Source organism: Salmo salar, chromosome 13 (genome assembly GCF_965601325.2).
Source record: "Salmo salar chromosome 13, fSalSal1, whole genome shotgun sequence".
Classification (NCBI taxonomy): domain Eukaryota; kingdom Metazoa; phylum Chordata; class Actinopteri; order Salmoniformes; family Salmonidae; genus Salmo; species Salmo salar.
The window spans coordinates 2464831-2482961 of NC_138303.1; the positions used below are offsets into that span (position 1 = coordinate 2464831).

The window sequence follows — 18131 nt, forward strand, 5'->3', positions numbered from 1 at the left end:
GTTAACTTCTTCCTCTCTGTGTTCCAGACCATCCCCATGACGCCCATCAGGATCAAAGTTGACCCGTCACATGACGCCAGCAAGGTCAAGGCCGAGGGACCTGGGCTGAACCGCAGTGGTGAGACACACACACACATGCTTAAAACGCACTCTCTCACTCTCACACATGCTTAAAACGTGTGCGCGCGTGCGCACACACTGTTTTAAATGAAAAGTTGAGGCTGTTTTTAAAAGCGATGAGACAGGAAGTTAAAGTTAGCCTTCACATACTTGCTACCAATAATGACTCTTTCTTGGTTTCCTCCCTCTCACTCCTACCCTCCCTCCAGGTGTGGAGTTGACCAAGCCAACCCACTTCACAGTAAACACCAAGGCTGCAGGTAAAGCCAAGCTGGACGCTGTGTTCTCCGGTCCGGCTAAAGGAGAGGCCGTTAAGGACGTTGAGATCATTAACAACCATGACAACACCCACACGGTCAAGTACACCCCCGTCCAGCAGGGGCCTCTGGGAGTGGCCGTCACCTACGGAGGAGATTCTATTCCCAAGAGCCCCTTCTCCATCCCTGTGGCTCCGAGCCTCGACCTCAGCAAGATAAAAGTTGATGGACTGGGAGACAGTATGTACAAGAACCACTACAGTATATAGGACCTGTAGGGATATAGTATAGATAGATAGTTATATAGGATCTGTAGGGATATAGATCTATAGTGAGTGTCCTTTATTTTTTTGTTTAAAGAAAAGCACTTTATTTTTTGTCCATTTAAAATGACATCAAATTGATCAGAAATACAGTGTAGACATTGTTAATGTTGTAAATGACTATTGTAGCTGGAAACGGCTGATTTAAATTAAAAAAAAAAAAAAAATGTTTATGGAATATCTACATAGGCGTACAGAGACCCATTATCAGCAACCATCACTCCTGTGTTCCAATGGCACGTTGTTAGCTAATCCAACGAGTTTCAGAAGAAAGTTTGTTTCTGGCCATTTTGAGCCTGTAATCAAATGCTGATGCTCCAGATACTCAACTAGTCTAAAGAAGGACAGTTTTATTGCTTCTTTAATCAGAACAGTTTTCAGCTGTGCTAACATAATTGCAAAAGGGTTTTCTAATGATCAATTAACTTGGATTAGCTAACACAACACGCCATTGAAACACAGGAGTGATGGTTACTGATAATGGGCCTCTGTACGCCATTAGATTTTTGAGCGACTTAGTCATTGCCTTCAAGTTTTAATAGTGTCTAAGCATTCTCTCTTTCTGTCTCTCTCTGTAGAGATAACGGTGGGTAAGGACCAGGAAGTGACCGTGAAGTCCAAGGGAGCAGGAGGTCAGGGGAAGGTGGGAGCTAAGGTTACAGGGCCCTCTGGGAAACCTGTCACCTGCAAGGTACTGAGCTTAATTGATTGATTTTTTGCTCTGTTTAAACAGTTATTTATCCTAATTCTATGTTCATTGTTCAACACTTTGGGCTCAAACTATTTATAAAATGTGCTATACAAATAAAACTGTCCTTGTTATTCAATTTAATGTTAATATAATTATTCAGGTGGAAGCGGGGCTTAAACCAGAGACCAGTCAGGTGAAGTTTATCCCTCGCGAGGCGGGGCCATACCAGGTGGAGCTGACCTATGACAGCGCTCCCATCCCAGGATCCCCTTTCAAACCCACCGCCTACCCCCCCACCGACGCCACCAAGGTTAACATGACCTCTAACCCTAGTTCAAATGGCTTGATCTTTGACTAGACCTTTTTATTATAAAAATCAAAACAAATCAAAGTTTATTTATCATGTACAGGATAGTGTTCACAGTACAATTAAATACTTCCTGTTTCCCGCCCCTCTGTCAGGTGAAGTGTTCTGGCCCAGGGTTGGAGCGGGCTAAGGTGGGAGAGACTGGGGAGTTTGTGGTGGACTGTACCAACGCGGGTCCAGCTGAGTTGACCATAGAGATCATCAGTGACAGCGGGACAGAGGCGGAGGTCCACATCCAGGATAACGGAGACGGGACCTACACCATCACCTACATCCCCCTGTACCCCGGCTCCTACACCCTCACCATCCGCTATGGCGGGCAGGATGTACCAAACTTCCCCGCCCGCCTCACGGTGGAGCCGGCCGTCGACGCCAGTGGAATCCGCGTGTTCGGACCGGGAGTGGAGGGCAAAGGTCAGAGTCCGTTCTGTGTTCTAGGCGTCAAGGTTGTTATAGTTTTGTGTTTTAATATACATTTTATTAAATTTTTATTTGAAGTTTAGTTTATATTCAGACCTGATTTGTTAGTTTTATACAAATATTTCTTTCATTTAAATATATTATTTAGTTTCAGTTTTAGAGTTTGGGACAAAGTATGGTGCCCTTTGGCTAGGCTCGCTCCCTAGTGGATTTCTTCCCTGTTAGCTAGTGATTGTGGATGCTCAAGCTAGGCCTATTTGAAACATCGCTGTCTCCTGGCAGCATTTACCTGCCAGATTTAGAAGCTTAAACCCCATAAAGAAAAAAAATAAGCGTTGGCCATTAGATTTTTGCCAAAAGTTTAGGAGGAAAAAAAACTCAAACTAAAAACAATTCATGATGGTTATTTCAGTTAGTTTTGGATTCAAAGACCATGGTTTTAGTTTTTCAAATGGGTTTGTTTATTTCAGTTTACTAAATAGTTATTTTTTTCATGAATAGTTTTCGTTATAGTTTTCATTTGATATAATGACCTTTCTAGGTGTGTTCTGTGTTACAGATTTTGTTCATAGCCTGTGTTCTGTGTTCTAGGCGTGTTCCGCGAGGCGACCACAGACTTCACGGTAGACGCCAGAGCTCTGAACCAGACGGGAGGGAACCACATCAAGACAGTGATCCAGAACCCATCTGGAGCCGTTACCGACGCTGTCATCACAGACCGCCGTGACGGAACATACAACGTAGAGTACACGCCCTACGAAGAGGGTGAGTTGGTGCCATCTGTTGGCCATTAGGGGTAGTGACCATGATTTATTTATTTCAGAAGAAAGTTATTTGTTTCTGGCCATTTTGAGACTGTAATCAAACCCACAAATGCTGATGCTCCAGATACTCAACTAGTCTAAAGAAGGACAGTTATATTGCTTCTTTAATCAGGGACAACAGTTTTCAGCTGTGCTAACATAATTGCAAAATGGTTTCCTAATGATCAATTAGCCTTTTTAAAATGATAAACTAGGATTAGCTAACACAACGTACCATTGGAACACAGTGATGGTTGCTAATAATGGGCCTCTGTACGCCTATGTAGATATTTCATAAAAAATCAGCCGTTTCCAGCTACAATAGTCATTTACAACATTAATGATGTCTACCCTGTATTTCTGATCAATTTGATGTTATTTTAATGGACAAAAAAATGTGCTTTCAAAAATAAGGACATTTCTAATTGACCCCAGTCTTTTGAACGGTAGTGTATGTTTAATGTCCAGGTCCCCCCCCCCCCTACTGTAGAGGTGATCTGTATGATAACTCTGTTTTTGTCCAGGTCCCCACAGTGTAAAGGTGGCGTACGATGAGTCTCCTGTTCCCAAAAGTCCGTTCCGTGTGGCAGTGACGGAGGGTTGTGACCCGGGGCGTGTACGTGCACATGGACCGGGCTTGGACAGTGGCATCACCAACAAGGCCAACAAGTTCACTGTGGAAACCCGGTACGACAGGCACACTCTACCCCCCTCTCCACACTCTAACCCCCCCCCCCCTCTAAAATGTTGTGTTATATAGCGAATGGGTTCACTGTGGAAACCCGGTACGACAGGCACACTCTAACCCCCCCTCCACACTCTAACCCCCCCCCCCTCTAAAATGTTGTTATATAGCGAATGGGTTCACTGATCTTGGCCCGTGCGCTCTAGCCAATAGCTCACAGATACGGTGCCGGGACAGGTGACATTATGATGGACAACGATCATGTCACCAGAATAATCCCACTGCATGATGGTTATTATATCAACAAGCGTTTCCACCTCCATTTCTCACATCGCTCATTTTACCAACACAAAAAGATTCCATCTTGTCTAGCATATTTTTCTAGGGAACATTTTAGGAAAGTTTACTGACAAATTTGCTGTTTCCATCAGGCCTGTTGACGTTATTTATTTTATCTGACATGTACTTTACTCGTATGAAAAGTGAATGGAACCCTGGTTAGTATGCTTCTCTCTGTCTGTAGTGGTGCGGGAACAGGAGGTCTGGGTCTGGCTGTAGAGGGCCCATCAGAGGCTAAGATGTCCTGCACCGACAACAAAGATGGCAGCTGCAGCGTAGAGTACGTTCCCTACGAGGCTGGAACATATAACCTCAACATCACCTACGGAGGACAGCCCATCGCTGGTAGGAATACACACACACGCGCATGCTGGTACTTTTGTATTGTGCGTTTTTAAATTGTGAAGCTAGCTAGTGATCTTCTCAAATCAAACTTTGTCACATGCGCTGAATACAACAAGTGTAGACTTTACCGTGAAATGCTTACTTACAAGCCCTTAAAACCAACAGTGCAGTTCAAGAAGAAAATATTTACCAAGTTCACTAAAATAAAAAGTAACACAATAAGAATGAGGCTATATACAGGGGGCACCGGTACCGAGTCAGGGTACAGGCTAGTTGAGGTAATCTGTACATGTAGGTGGGAGTGAAGTGACTATGCATAGGTAACAAACAGCGAGTAGCAGCAGTGTACAAAAGGGAGTGGGGGGGGGGGGGGGGGGTCGTCAATGTAAATTGTCCGGTGGGGTTTTTATGAATTGTTCAGCAGTCTTATTGGGGTTGGGGGTTGAAGCTGTTGAGGAGCCTCTTGGTCCTAGACTTGGCGCTCCGGTACCGCTTGCCGTGCGGTAGCAGAGAAAAGTCTAACTTCAGTGACAATTTCAAGGGCTTTCCTCTGACACCACTTATTATATTGGTCCTGGATGGCAGGAAGCTTGGCCCCAGTGATGTACTGGGCCGTACACACTACCCTCTGTAGAGCCTTACGGTCAGATGCCGAGCAGTTGCCATACCAGGTGGTGATGCAACCGGCCAGGATGCTCTCGTTGGTGCAGCTGTAGAACCTTTTGAGGATCTGGGGACCCATGCCAAGTCTTTTCAGTCTCCTGAGGGGGAAAAGGTTTTGTTGTGCCCTCTTCACGACTGTCTTGGTGTGTTTGGACCATGATAGTTCATTGGTGATGTGGACACCAAGGAACTTGAAACTCTCGACCCGTTCCACTCCAGTCGATGTTAATGGGGGCCTGTTCGGCCCTCCTTTTCCTGTAGTCCACGATCAGCTCCATAGTCTTGCTCACATTGAGGGAGGTTGTTGTCTCATCATTCAGTGATCAGGCCTACCACTGTCGTAAGCAAACTTAATGATGCTGTTGGAGTTGTTTGGCCACGCAGTCGTGGGTGAACAGGGAATACAGGAGGGGGGCTAAGTACACACCCCTGAGGGGCCCCAGTGTTGCATTTTCTTACCACCTGGGGGCGGCCCGTCAGGAAGTCCAGGATCCAGTTGCAGAGGGAGGTGTTTAGTCCCAGGGTCCTTAGCTTAGTGATGAGCTTTGAGGGTACTATGGTGTTGAACGCTGAGCTGTAGTCGACAAACAGCATTCTCACATAGGTGTTCCTTTTGTACAGGTGAGAAAGGGAGGTGTGGAGTGCGATTGAGATTACATCATATGTGGATCTGTTTGGGTGAATTGGAGTGGGTCTAGGGTGTCCAGGAGGATGCTGTTGTGAGACTTGACCAGCCTTTCAAAGCACTTCATGGCTACAGACGTGAGTGCCACGGGGCGGTAATCATTTAGGCAGGTTACCTTCGCTTCTTTGGGCACAGGGACTATGGTGGTCTGCTTGAAACATGTAGGTATTACAGGCTCGGACAGGGAGAGGTTAAAAATGTTAGTGAAGACACTTGACAGTTGGTCTGTGCATGCTTTGAGTACACGTCCTGGTAATCCGTCTGGCCCAGTGGCTTTGAATGTTGACCTGTTTTAAAGGTTTTGTTCACGTCGGCTACCTAGAGCGTTATCACAGTCATCCAGAACAGCCGGTGCACTTGTGCATGCTTCAGTGTTGCTTGCCTCGAAGCGAGCATAAAAGGCATTTGGCGCATCTGGTAGGCTCGTGTCACTGGTCAGCTCGCGTCTGGGTTTCCCTTTGTAGTCCGTAATAGTTTTCAAGCCCTGCCACATCCGATGAGCGTCAGAGCCGGTGTAGTAGGATTCAATCTTAGTCCTGTATTGACGCTTTGCTTGTTTGATGGTTCGTCAGACGGCATAGCGGGATTTCTTATAAGTGTCCGGATTAGTCTCCCGCTCCTTGCAGCTGCAGCTCTAGCCTTTAGTTCGATGCGGATGTTGCCTGTAATCCATGGCTTCTGGTTGGGATATGTACGTACGGTCACTGTGGGGACTACGTCGTCAATGCACTTATTGATGAAGCTGATGACTGATGTGGTGTACTCCTCAATGCCATTGGATGAATCCCGGAACTTATTCCAGTCTGTGCTGCAAAACAGTCCTGTAGTGTTGCATCCGCATCATCTGACCACTTCTGTTTTGAGCGAGTCACTGGTACTTCCAGGTTTAATTTGTTTGTAAGCAGGAATCGGGAGGATAGAATTATGGTCAGAATTGCCAAATGTGGGGCGGGGGAGAGCTTTGTATGCATCTGTGTGGAGTAAAGGTGGTCTAGGATTTTTCTTCCCCCCCCCCCCCCCCCCCCCCCCTCGTTGCACATGTGACATGCTGGTAAAAATGTGGTAAAATTGGTTTAAGTTTTCCTGAATTGAAGTCGCCGGCCACTAAGAGTGCTGCTTCTGGGTGAGCATTTTCTTCTTTGCTTATGGCCTTAGAGTTGGTTTTGAGTGGTCTTAGTGCCAGTGGGTCTTAGTCCCACCTGGTAAATAGACTGCTACGAATAATGTAGATGAGAACTCTCTTGGTAGATAGAATGGTCTACAGCTTATCATGAGGTACTCTACCTCAGGTGAGCAATACCTCGAGACTTCTTTAATATTAAACATCGCGCACCAGCTGTTGACAAATAGACACACATCCCCAACCCCTCGTCTTTACAGACGTAGCTTCTCTGTTCTGCCGGTGCATGGAAAATCCCACCAGCTCTATATTATCCGTGTCGTCGTTCAGCCACGTCTCGGTGAAACATAAGATGTTACAGTTTTTAAAGTCCCGTTGGTAGGATAATCTTAATAGTAGGTCATCCATTTTATTTTCCAATGATTGCAAGTTAGCAAGAAGAATGGAAGGCGTTGGGAGTTTACTCGCTGGCCTCCGGATTCTCAGAAGGATCCCCGATCTGCGGCCTCTTTTCCGGAATCTGAGGATCGCTAGTGATCTTCTCAATCTGGGATAATAAAGAACTTGTACAACATCCACTAAACCCACATTTGACCTCTCTCCCGGTCTCCCCTCTCTTTCTTCCCCCTCTGTCCCCCATCTCTTGCTCTGTCTTTAGGCAGTCCATTCCAGGTTCCTGTCAGCGACACTGTGGACAGTTCTAAGGTGAAGTGCCAGGGGGTGGGGCTTGGAACCAACGTGCGTGCCAACATTCCACAGGCCTTCACCGTGGACGCCTCTAAAGCAGGAGTTGCACCTCTGCAAGTCAGAGTACAAGGACCCAAAGGTGTGTGTGTGTGTGCCAGCCCTTTATTTGATTCTAGAACTTTTGGTTCCTGTGTCCAACTCTGGTTTCTCTGTGGTGTGAAGGTGTAGTGGAGCCTGTAGAGTTAGTGGATAATGGAGACCAGACTCACACCGTGAACTACACCCCGACCAGAGAGGGACCTTACTCTATCAACGTACTGTATGCTGACCAGGAGATCCCACGCAGGTAACACACACGCACACTCACACACACGCAGGTAATGAGCACACACTCCTGCAAAGTTTTTGTCACATGCACAGGATATAGCTGTAAATGGTACAGTGAAGTGGTTACTTGCATAGCAGCAATATCAACAAAAAAAGAAAGTGTCCAGATATAAATATTTTATAGTTACTAGATGACTCTTACCCCGACACACTGGTCTAAATTGATGGGTCATGTGGCTGGGGGTTTTAGCATTTATTTCACATCTAACTAAGTGGATGGGTCTCTATTATCTAGACATATTGATGTAATACAATAGATGGCTGTAATCACATCTAACTAAGTGGATGGGTCTCTATTATCTAGACATGTTGATGTAATACAATAGATGGCTGTAATCACCCCCATCTAGCTAAGTGGATGGGTCTCTATTATCTAGACATGTTCATGTAATACAATAGATGGCTGTAATCACCCCCCAGCCACATCTAGCTAAGTGGATGGGTTTCTATTATCTAGACATGTTGATGTAATACTATAGATGGCTGTAATCACATCTAGCTAAGTGGATGGGTCTCTATTATCTAGACATGTTCATGTAATACTATAGATGGCTGTAATCACATCTAGCTAAGTGGATGGGTCATGTCATGTAATAATCCAGCCGACGTGGAGCCTTTTTGTTTAGATATGTAGCTAGCTAGCTAAACAATGAACCGGCATAATCCCAACTTCTACCAAGACAAGCGTCATAGCTGTAGTATGAGTCTGCAGGTAGCTAAAGCGAACAGACTCTGTTCAACGTTAGCTAGCTAGCGAACATTCGACTATAACTAGCAATGCAAATGGATTCCTGATTCAAATAATATTACTACACAGATCATACATTTGCTAGCTAACTAACAGAAAGCTTTAACATAGCAAATAAAAACAACTTTCTGACAAAATTAGAAACGTATGTTGAAAATGTAGCTAGACACTTACCCGTATCCATGAATCAACACTTCACGGCAGACTGGAACCATTTAACTCCATTTTGTTTGTAGCTGCATCTTATTTTAGCCCAAACATTTTTGGGGGCCATTTTGATTAACAAATTTATCTTCAAACACCACTCCTGTGAAGTAGTGACATACGCCTAGTTTCCTGAAACGAGTCACATATAGACATAGGTCACACACACACACACACACACAACACATTTCTGTGAAAAATGGGGGGGGCTTCGGCTTCACAAACTTTTGCTACTCTCCAGTCCCTACAAGGTGAAAGTGTTGCCTACCCATGATGCCAGCAAGGTGCGCGCCAGCGGCCCCGGTCTCAACACCACCGGAGTGCCTGCCTCTCTGCCTGTCGAGTTCACCATCGACGCCAAGGATGCAGGAGAGGGGCTGCTCGCCGTGCAGATCACTGTGAGTTCAGTTAACAGACCAATCAGTCTACTCCCACTGTGTCTGGCTGGTCCGTGGCCGGTCTGGCTGGTCCGTGGCCGGTCCGTGGCGGTCCGTGGCCTGTCTGGGTGGGGTTATTAACAGCAGGAGTAAGCTAACCAGGCGTTGGATGGTCCGTGGCCTGTCTGGGTGGGGTTATTAACAGCAGGAGTAAGCTAACCAGGTGTTGGCTGGTCCGTGGCCCGTCTGGATGGTCCGTGGCCCGTCTGGCTGGTCCGTGGCCCGTCTAGCTGGGGTTATTAACAGCAGGAGTAAGCTAACCAGGCGTTGGGTGGTCCGTGGCCTGTCTGGGTGGTCCGTGGCCTGTCTGGGTGGTCCGTGGCCTGTCTGGGTGGTCCGTGGCCTGTCTGGGTGGTCCGTGGCCTGTCTGGGTGGTCCGTGGCCTGTCTGGGTGCATGTGTCTAGGAGGTGGCATTACCAGCGTCATGGGCCAGCTAGTCACTAGTGGGTCTGCCTCATTTCCATGGTGACATCACCAGTATGACTGTTTCCATTGGTTACCTCATCTGACGGTCTGTTTGCATGGTGACTGTGTCCAGGACCCCGAGGGGAAGCCAAAGAAGGCCAGTATCCGTGACAACCAGGACGGGACTTACCTGGTGTCATATGTACCTGACATGACTGGTCGTTACACCATCCTGATAAAGTACGGAGGAGACGAGATCCCTTATTCTCCCTACCGCATCAGGGCTCTACCTACTGGAGATGCCAGCAAGTGTACCGTCACAGGTAACACACACACACACACACACAGTGTTTTTGGATCGGTATTGTGTGATGGTTTGAACTGTCCCTTCACTCCACACATCCTCCTCCACCCTGCTTCACTCCTCATCACATTTGTTTTCATCCCTCCGTTTGGAGCACCAGTTGTTACCTCTCACCCTGACTCTCATTGTATTTGTCACTGTTTCGCTCCCCTGCTTCCACCCTTCTCCTTCTCAGTGTCAATCGGCGGCCACGGCCTGGGTAAGAACACTTGGATGTTAGATCCACTAGTCTGGTCTTGTTCCGTCTCTGATCCATTACTTTGGTCTGTCTGCATGCAGGATGGCAATACCCATTTTACAGTTCAACTAGCTCCCTTTACTGACTCACCTCTATCTCACATCTATCTCGCTCTCAATTTCAATTCAAGGGGTTTTATTGGCATGGGAAAGATATGTTAACATTGCCAAAGCATAGATAATAATAAACAATACAAAATGAACAGTAAACATTACACTCACAGAAGTTCCAAAAGAATAAAGACATTTCAAATGTCATACGATGTCTATATACAGTGTTGTAATGATGTGCAAATAGTTAAAGTACAAAATGGAAAATGAATAAATGTAAATACAACCTATTTACAATGGTGTTTCTTCTTCACTGGTTGACCTTTTCTTGTGGCAACAGGTCAAATCTTGCTGCTGTGATGAACACTGTGGTATTTCACCCAGTAGATATGGGAGTTTATCACAATTAGAAAAAGAATTCCAAAACAAATCTGTGTAATCGGAGGGAAATATGTGTCTCTATGGTCATACATTTGGCAGGCGGTTAGGAAGTGCAGCTCAGTTTCCATCTCATGTTGTGGGCAGTGTGCACAGCCTGCCAGGTTTGCCTACGGCGGCCTCTCAACAGCAAGACTATGCTCACTGAGTCTGTACATAGTCAAAGCTTTCCTTAAGTTCGGGTCAGTCCCAGTATATTGCCACTGTGCCACAAATGGCATTCTATTATTAAAAAAATAAATAATAATTACTTAATTTTTTTCATTCTTTCCAATGTTTCAAGTCATTATCTTTTTGTTTTCTCATGATTTGGTTGGGTCTAATTATGTTGCTGCTCTGGGGTCTCTCTCAACTCTGTCTCTCTCTCTCAAGCTGTCTCTCTGTCTCTCTGTCTCTCTGTCTCTCTGTCTCTCTGTCTCTCTGTCTCTCTGTCTCTCTGTCTCTCTGTCTCTCTGTCTCTCTGTCTCTCTGTCTCTCTGTCTCTCTGTCTCTCTGTCTCTCTGTCTCTCTGTCTCTCTGTCTCTCTGTCTGTAGCTCGCTCTCTAACTAACGTAGTTTACCTGTAGTACTAGTTGGCATGGTGAATGACATTGTGGGTAATGGAGTTGATATGGAGGCTGGATGTTGTATGCTGCTGATGGTAATAACTGTCTGTATAACATGTGTGTCTGAAATGACACCCTATTCCCTATCTAGTGCACTCTATAAAGAATAGGGCTTGTGGAGAGGATGCATGGATGACTTGTGGGAGGGAGGGTCAGACTTCCTGTGTGACCGTTTCTCTTCGTCTGTCTCTCAGGAGCCGGTGTGGGACCAACCATCCAGATCGGAGAGCAGACTGTCATTACCGTGGATGCAAAGGCTGCTGGGAAAGGAAAGGTAACGATGGAGAGGTGTTTGATTAGTCTTTCTTCATCTGGACGGTAGGCGGGAGACGTGGGCGGAAGCACATCTTAGTGTGGCTGTAACTCTCTACCCCCCCCCCCTCTTCTCTCTCTACCCCCCCCTCCTCTCTCTACCCCCCTCTCCTCTGTCTGCTCCTCACTCTCTCTACCCCCCCCACCTGTCTAGGTGACGTGCAGTGTGTGTACCCCAGAAGGGGTGGAGTTGGATGTAGACGTGGTGGAGAATGAGGATGGAACCTTTGATATCTTCTACACCGCCCCCCAGCCTGGAGATTACTGCATCTGCGTTCGCTTTGGAGGGGAACTCATCCCCAACAGCCCCTTCCTGGTCACGGTATGTACAGTCACCTACAGATTATATATATATATACACACACATGCTCGCACACGCGGTTAAGAGTGTGTTTTTGCAGGTGTGTCAGTCTTGATTGGTTAATGAGACCTCTTGGCCCCTCCCTCCTTCTACAGCAGATTCTCATTGGACAGTCCGGAGACAGAGTTCCGTCAGTCTAGAGTCTATCTGAACGTTGTGGAACAGTTTGACAAAATAACTTATTTTTTATTCCACCCCCCCAGGCATTGGAAGGAGCCCCTTCAGATCAGCTCCTCCAACAACAACAGCTACCACAGTACTACAGCCAACAGCCCTGGGTACTGGTCTCTCCACTCCACTCTCTCCACACAGGGGGAAAAAGCAGCCATTTTGTGAATCATCAATGTGGCTCCACATTTGACAAAATGGCCTCCCGTGTCTCTTTACGTCGTCTTGTCTGTCTGGCTGCTGCTTCTGTCATGATGTCTTTTTCTCACAGTGTCGGTGGTTTCATCTTCATCAACATAGTCATCATCATCGTAATCATGTCATACTTCATGTTTTTGTTGTTTTGGTCCCTATCGTCTTTTCATTTCAGCTACGTTCTATTCTGCTGTGTTTGGTCTCATCGTCCCCCCTCTCCCATAACTCACCACTGTCCCTCACCCAATACTGTCCCTCACCCAACAGTGTCCCTCCCCCTCCTCACCTCAGATTCTTTGACCTCTGTCTCCTAGGCAACAGACCGGCCAATGGGAATGAATGGTTTGGACGTGGCGGGACTCCGACCGTTTGACCTGGTTATCCCCTTCACCATTCAAAAAGGAGAGATCACAGGTATACACACCGTACTGTTGCCGGGCAGGAAATCATCATCCTCCTTAACCGTTAGATGAAATTCCACTAATGAACTTACCGAACGCAGGCTCATGACCTCACATACTGAAAGCCTGAGGTACCTAGCCTATTCAACTACTGTTTCCTCCCTTAGGCGACGTGCGCATGCCGTCAGGTAAAACAGCCAAGCCGGACATCACAGACAATAAGGACGGGACGGTAACGGTTAAATATGCTCCGACTGAGGCCGGTCTTCACGAGATGGACATTAAATACGACGGGATACACATCCCTGGTATGAACGACCTCTAACTCTCAACAAGCTGACTCTGATAAACAGTCACATATGCATCTTCATTTAGAAAGATTAACCTAAATATGTTTGAGTCAATTATACCACACTCTCAATCAAACCACTTTCAAGTCTATATATTTCTGGACAAGATTAAGCTATTTCAGAATATTTAGGTCTGTTGACTGGCCAAGAACCTCTCCTGTGAATATTCATAGTATTGATGACTTTTTCTGTCACTTTCATCCCTGCATCTCTCCCTCTCCTCTCACTCTCATCCCTGCATCTCTTCTCTCCCCTCTCATCCCTGCATCTCTCCCCCTCTCGCTCTCCTCTCTGCATCTCTCCTCTCTCGCTCTCATCCCTGCATCTCTCCTCTCTCGCTCTCATCCCTGCATCTCTCCTCTCTCGCTCTCCTTCTGTGTCTAACAGGTAGTCCCCTCCAGTTCTATGTGGACTATGTGAACAGCGGGAACGTCAGTGCGTACGGACCGGGCCTGATTCACGGGACCGTCAACAAACCTGCTGTGTTCACTGTCAACACCAAGGACGCAGGAGAGGGTAGGACAATTAGTCGTTTTAAATTATAAATCAATCATAATGATCGACACTGAACAACAATATAAACAACAACATGTAAAGTGTTGGTTTCATGAGCTGAAATAAAAGATCCCAGAAATGTACCAGACGCACAAAAACCTAGTTTCTCTCAGATTTGTTTACATCCCTGTTAGTGAGCGTTCCTCCTTTGCCAAGATAATCAATCCACTTGACAGGTGTGGCATATCAAGAAGCTGATTAAACAGCATGATCGTTACACAGGTGCACCTTGTGCTGGGGACAATAAAAGGCCACTCTAAAATGTGCAGTTTTGTCACACAACACAATACCACAGATGTCCCAAGTTTTGAGGGAGCGTAGAATTGACATGCTGACTGCAGGAATATCAACCATAGCTGTTGCCAGAGAATTGAATGTTCATATCTCTACCATAAGCCACCTCCAACATCATTTTAGAGAATTTGGCAGTACGTCCAAACGGCCTCACAACCGCAGACCATGTGTATGGCGAGTGGTTTGCTGATGTGAACAGAGTTCCCCGCGGTGGGGTTATGGTATGGACAGGCATAAGCTACGGACAAGGAACATAATTGCATTTTATCGATGGCAATTTGAATGCACAGAGAAAACGTGACGAGATCCTGAGGACCGTTGTCGTGCCATTCTTCCGCCGCCATCACCTTGCGGTTCAGCATCATAATGCACGGTCCCATGGCGCAAGGATCTGTACACAATTCCTGGAAGCTGAAAATGTCCCAGTTGTTTCGTGGCCTGCATACTCACCAGATATGTCACCCATTGAGCATGTTTGGGATGCTCTGGATCGACGTGTACGACAGCGTGTTCCAGTTCCCGCCAATATCCAGAAACTTCTCACAGCCATTAAAGAGGAGTGAGACAACATTCCACAGGCCACAATCAACAGCCTGATCAACTCAATGTGAAGGAGATGTGTTGCTCTGCATGAGGCAAATGGTGGTCAGATACTGACTGGTTTTCTGATCCACATCCCTACCTTTTTTTTGAAGGTGTCTGTGACCAACAGATGCATATCTGTATTCCCAGTCATGTGAAATCCATAGATTAGTGTCTAATGAATTGATTTCAATTGACTGAGTTTATATAAGGAAATAACTCAAATCTTTGCACATTCGATTTTTCATATACGGAACAAAAATAAACGTGCAACAATTTAAGTGTTGGTTTACACACCCCGAGTTGATGTGTGTACACTGAGTGAACAAAACATTAGGAACAGGTTAAATAATCATGTTTTTGAGACATGTGTACATGTGCCATTGAAGGTGAATAGACAAGACAAAATTAAGTACTTTTCAACTGGGGTACGGTAGTAGGTGCCAGGCGCACCGGTTTGAGTTTGTCAAGAACCGCAACGCTGCTGGGTTTTTCAAGCTCAATGGTTTCCTGTGTATCAAGAATGGTCCACCAGCCAACTTGATTCAACTGTGGGAAGTATTGGAGTCAGAATGGGCCAGAACACCTGTGGGACACTTTTTCAACACCTTGTAGAGTCCCTGTTGAATTGAGGCTGTTCTGAGGGCAAACTGGGTACATATTAGGACGATGTATTTTCTAACCTCTCTCTCTCCTGTGTAGGTGGTCTGTCTCTGGCCATCGAGGGTCCTTCTAAAGCTGACATCAGCTGTGTGGATAACCAGGATGGAACGTGTTCTGTGTCCTACCTGCCTGTTCTACCTGGAGACTACAGCATCCTGGTCAAATACAATGACAAGCACATCCCCGGCAGCCCCTTCTCAGCCCGCATCACAGGTAATGCACACCACGCATCACACATCCCCAGCAGCCCGCATCACAGGTAATGCACACCACGCATCACAGGTAATGCACACCACGCATCACAGGTAATGCACACCACGCATCACACACATCCCCAGCACCTTCTCAGCCCGCATACACATGTTAATGTAAACAATGGGCGTCCCTGCCCTCTCTCTGTCTCCTAGGTGATGACTCTGTCTCATCTGAAGGTGGGCTCTGCTGCTGACATCCCATAATAATATTCTCTGTCTCCTAGGTGATGACTCTATGAGGATGTCCCATCTGAAGGTGGGCTCTGCTGCTGACATCCCATTGGACATCGGAGAGCTGGATCTGAGTCAGCTGACAGCCTCTCTGACCACTCCCTCCGGCCGAGAGGAACCCTGCCACCTCAAGATGCTCCGCAACGGACACGTCGGTCAGTGTTGAGCAGAAACAGACTTTTTCAGAATGTATGGCGTTGCCTCAGCCGTGAGAGTAGAACAATACCAACGTTACAAATCATTGTAGTCTACAGACAGATAGTGATTCTTAGAAGCTCCTCTAACCTGTCATTGTCCGTCAGGCATCTCGTTTGTTCCCAAGGAGATCGGGGAGCACCTGGTGAACATCAAGAAGAATGGACGCCATATTCCCAGCAGCCCCATCGCCGTGATGATCAGCCAATCAGAGATTGGCGACGCCAGCCGGGTGCGAGTGACTGGCCAGGGCCTCAGCGACGCCAAAACCTTTGAACCTGCTGAGTTCATCATCGACACACGCGAAGCAGGTCAGTGAGGGTCTGTGTAGGATCAGGCGAAACAGGTCAGTGAGGGTCTGTGTAGGATCAGGATCAGGTGAAGCAGGTCAGTGAGGGTCTGGAGGATCAGGTGAAGCAGGTCTGGAGGATCAGGTGAAGCAGGTCAGTGAGGGTCTGGAGGATCAGGTGAAGCAGGTCTGGAGGATCAGGTGAAGCAGGTCAGTGAGGGTCTGAGGAGGATCAGGTGAAGCGGGTCAGTGAGGGTCTGTGTAGGATCAGGCGAAGCAGGTCAGTGAGGGTCTGAGGAGGATCAGGTGAAGCGGGTCAGTGAGGGTCTGTGTAGGATCAGGCAAAGCGGGTCAGTGAGGATCAGGCGAAGCGGGTCAGTGAGGGTCTGTGTAGGATCAGGCGAAGCGGGTCAGTGAGGATCAGGCGACGCGGGTCAGTGAGGGTCTGTGTAGGATCAGGTGATTAATATTTTAACTTAAAGGAGAACTTTGCTTTTTTACAACCAAATGTCCTTGATGTAAATGGCATGTTACAGAGGGGTCCAGACACTATTAAAAAAAAATAAAAAAAATTGAAATTGGGATGATTTGACTTTCTTTTTTGAGAGAAACTTACCCCAACCATCGATTCACTTCCTTATCCTTGTTGTGCATTATGGGAGCTCTGAAAAACATGAACAAAGGCTCCAAAAAGACTTGTTCTTTTAGAAACACAAGCTCTGTCTAGGGACGCTGGTCTTTAGGCTCGCTCTCTGTCTAGGGACGCTGGTCTTTAGGCTCGCTCGCTCTCTCTCTGTCTAGGGACGCAGGGTCTTTAGGGCTCGCTCGCTCTCTCTCTGTCTAGGGACGCAGGTCTTTAGGCTCGCTCGCTCTCTCTCTGTCTAGGGACGCAGGTCTTTAGGCTCGCTCGCTCGCTCTCTGTCTAGGGACGCTGGTCTTTAGGCTCGCTCGCTCTCTCTCTGTCTAGGGACGCAGGTCTTTAGGCTCGCTCGCTCTCTCTCTCTAGGGACGCAGGTCTTTAGGCTCGCTCTTTCTCTCTCTGTCTAGGGACGCTGGTCTTTAGGCTCGCTCGCTCTCTAGGGACGCGGGTCTTTAGGCGCTCGCTCTCTCTCTAGGGACGCGGGTCTTTAGGCTCGCTCGCTCTCTCTCTGTCTAGGGGCGCGGGTCTTTAGGCTCGCTCGCTCTCTCTCTGTCTAGGGGCGCAGGTCTTTAGGCTCGCTCGCTCTCTCTCTTAGGGGCGCAGGTCTTTAGGCTCGCTCGCTCTCTCTCTTAGGGGCGCTGGTCTTTAGGCGCTCTGTCTAGGGGCGCTGGTCTTTAGGCGCTCTGTCTAGGGGCGCTGGTCTTTAGGCGCTCTGTCTAGGGGCGCTGGTCTTTAGGCGCTCTGTCTAGGGGCGCTGGTCTTTAGGCGCTCTGTCTAGGGGCGCTGGTCTTTAGGCGCTCTGTCTAGGGGCGCTGGTCTTTAGGCGCTCTGTCTAGGGGCGCTGGTCTTTAGGCGCTCTGTCTAGGGGCGCTGGTCTTTAGGCGCTCTGTCTAGGGGCGCTGGTCTTTAGGCGCTCTGTCTAGGGGCGCTGGTCTTTAGGCGCTCTGTCTAGGGGCGCTGGTCTTTAGGCGCTCTGTCTAGGGGCGCTGGTCTTTAGGCGCTCTGTCTAGGGGCGCTGGTCTTTAGGCGCTCTGTCTAGGGGCGCTGGTCTTTAGGGGCGCTCTGTCTAGGGGCGCTGGTCTTTAGGGGCGCTGGTCTTTAGGGGCGCTGGTCTTTAGGGGCGCTGGTCTTTAGGGGCGCTGGTCTTTAGGCGCTCTGGTCTTTAGGGGCGCTGGTCTTTAGGCGCTCTGTCTAGGGGCGCTGGTCTTTAGGCGCTCTGTCTAGGGGCGCTGGTCTTTAGGCGCTCTGTCTAGGGGCGC

The 18131-nt window shown here is 47.7% G+C and overlaps 1 protein-coding gene across 8 annotated transcripts in view; it reads left to right on the forward strand.

Moving 5' to 3' along the window:
• The window catches only part of LOC100380643 (filamin A, alpha (actin binding protein 280)), a 74559-nt gene that overhangs the window by 49037 nt on the left and 7391 nt on the right, over positions 1-18131 (forward strand). For 3 of the 8 annotated variants that reach the window (XM_082959771.1, XM_082959767.1, XM_082959770.1), the window contains exons 18-39: positions 28-118; positions 330-617; positions 1279-1391; positions 1552-1701; positions 1854-2172; positions 2770-2943; positions 3506-3668; positions 4190-4350; positions 7477-7644; positions 7728-7851; positions 9086-9242; positions 9821-10010; positions 10227-10250; positions 11577-11656; positions 11849-12016; positions 12259-12333; positions 12733-12832; positions 12987-13127; positions 13557-13685; positions 15303-15476; positions 15742-15903; positions 16051-16254. In XM_082959771.1, coding sequence (XP_082815897.1) covers positions 28-118; positions 330-617; positions 1279-1391; positions 1552-1701; positions 1854-2172; positions 2770-2943; positions 3506-3668; positions 4190-4350; positions 7477-7644; positions 7728-7851; positions 9086-9242; positions 9821-10010; positions 10227-10250; positions 11577-11656; positions 11849-12016; positions 12259-12333; positions 12733-12832; positions 12987-13127; positions 13557-13685; positions 15303-15476; positions 15742-15903; positions 16051-16254 — 3355 coding nt within the window. The remainder of the gene's footprint in view (positions 1-27; positions 119-329; positions 618-1278; positions 1392-1551; positions 1702-1853; positions 2173-2769; positions 2944-3505; positions 3669-4189; positions 4351-7476; positions 7645-7727; positions 7852-9085; positions 9243-9820; positions 10011-10226; positions 10251-11576; positions 11657-11848; positions 12017-12258; positions 12334-12732; positions 12833-12986; positions 13128-13556; positions 13686-15302; positions 15477-15741; positions 15904-16050; positions 16255-18131) is intronic. The other 5 variants (XM_082959768.1, XM_082959773.1, XM_082959772.1 and 2 more) reach the window with 3 other exon arrangements.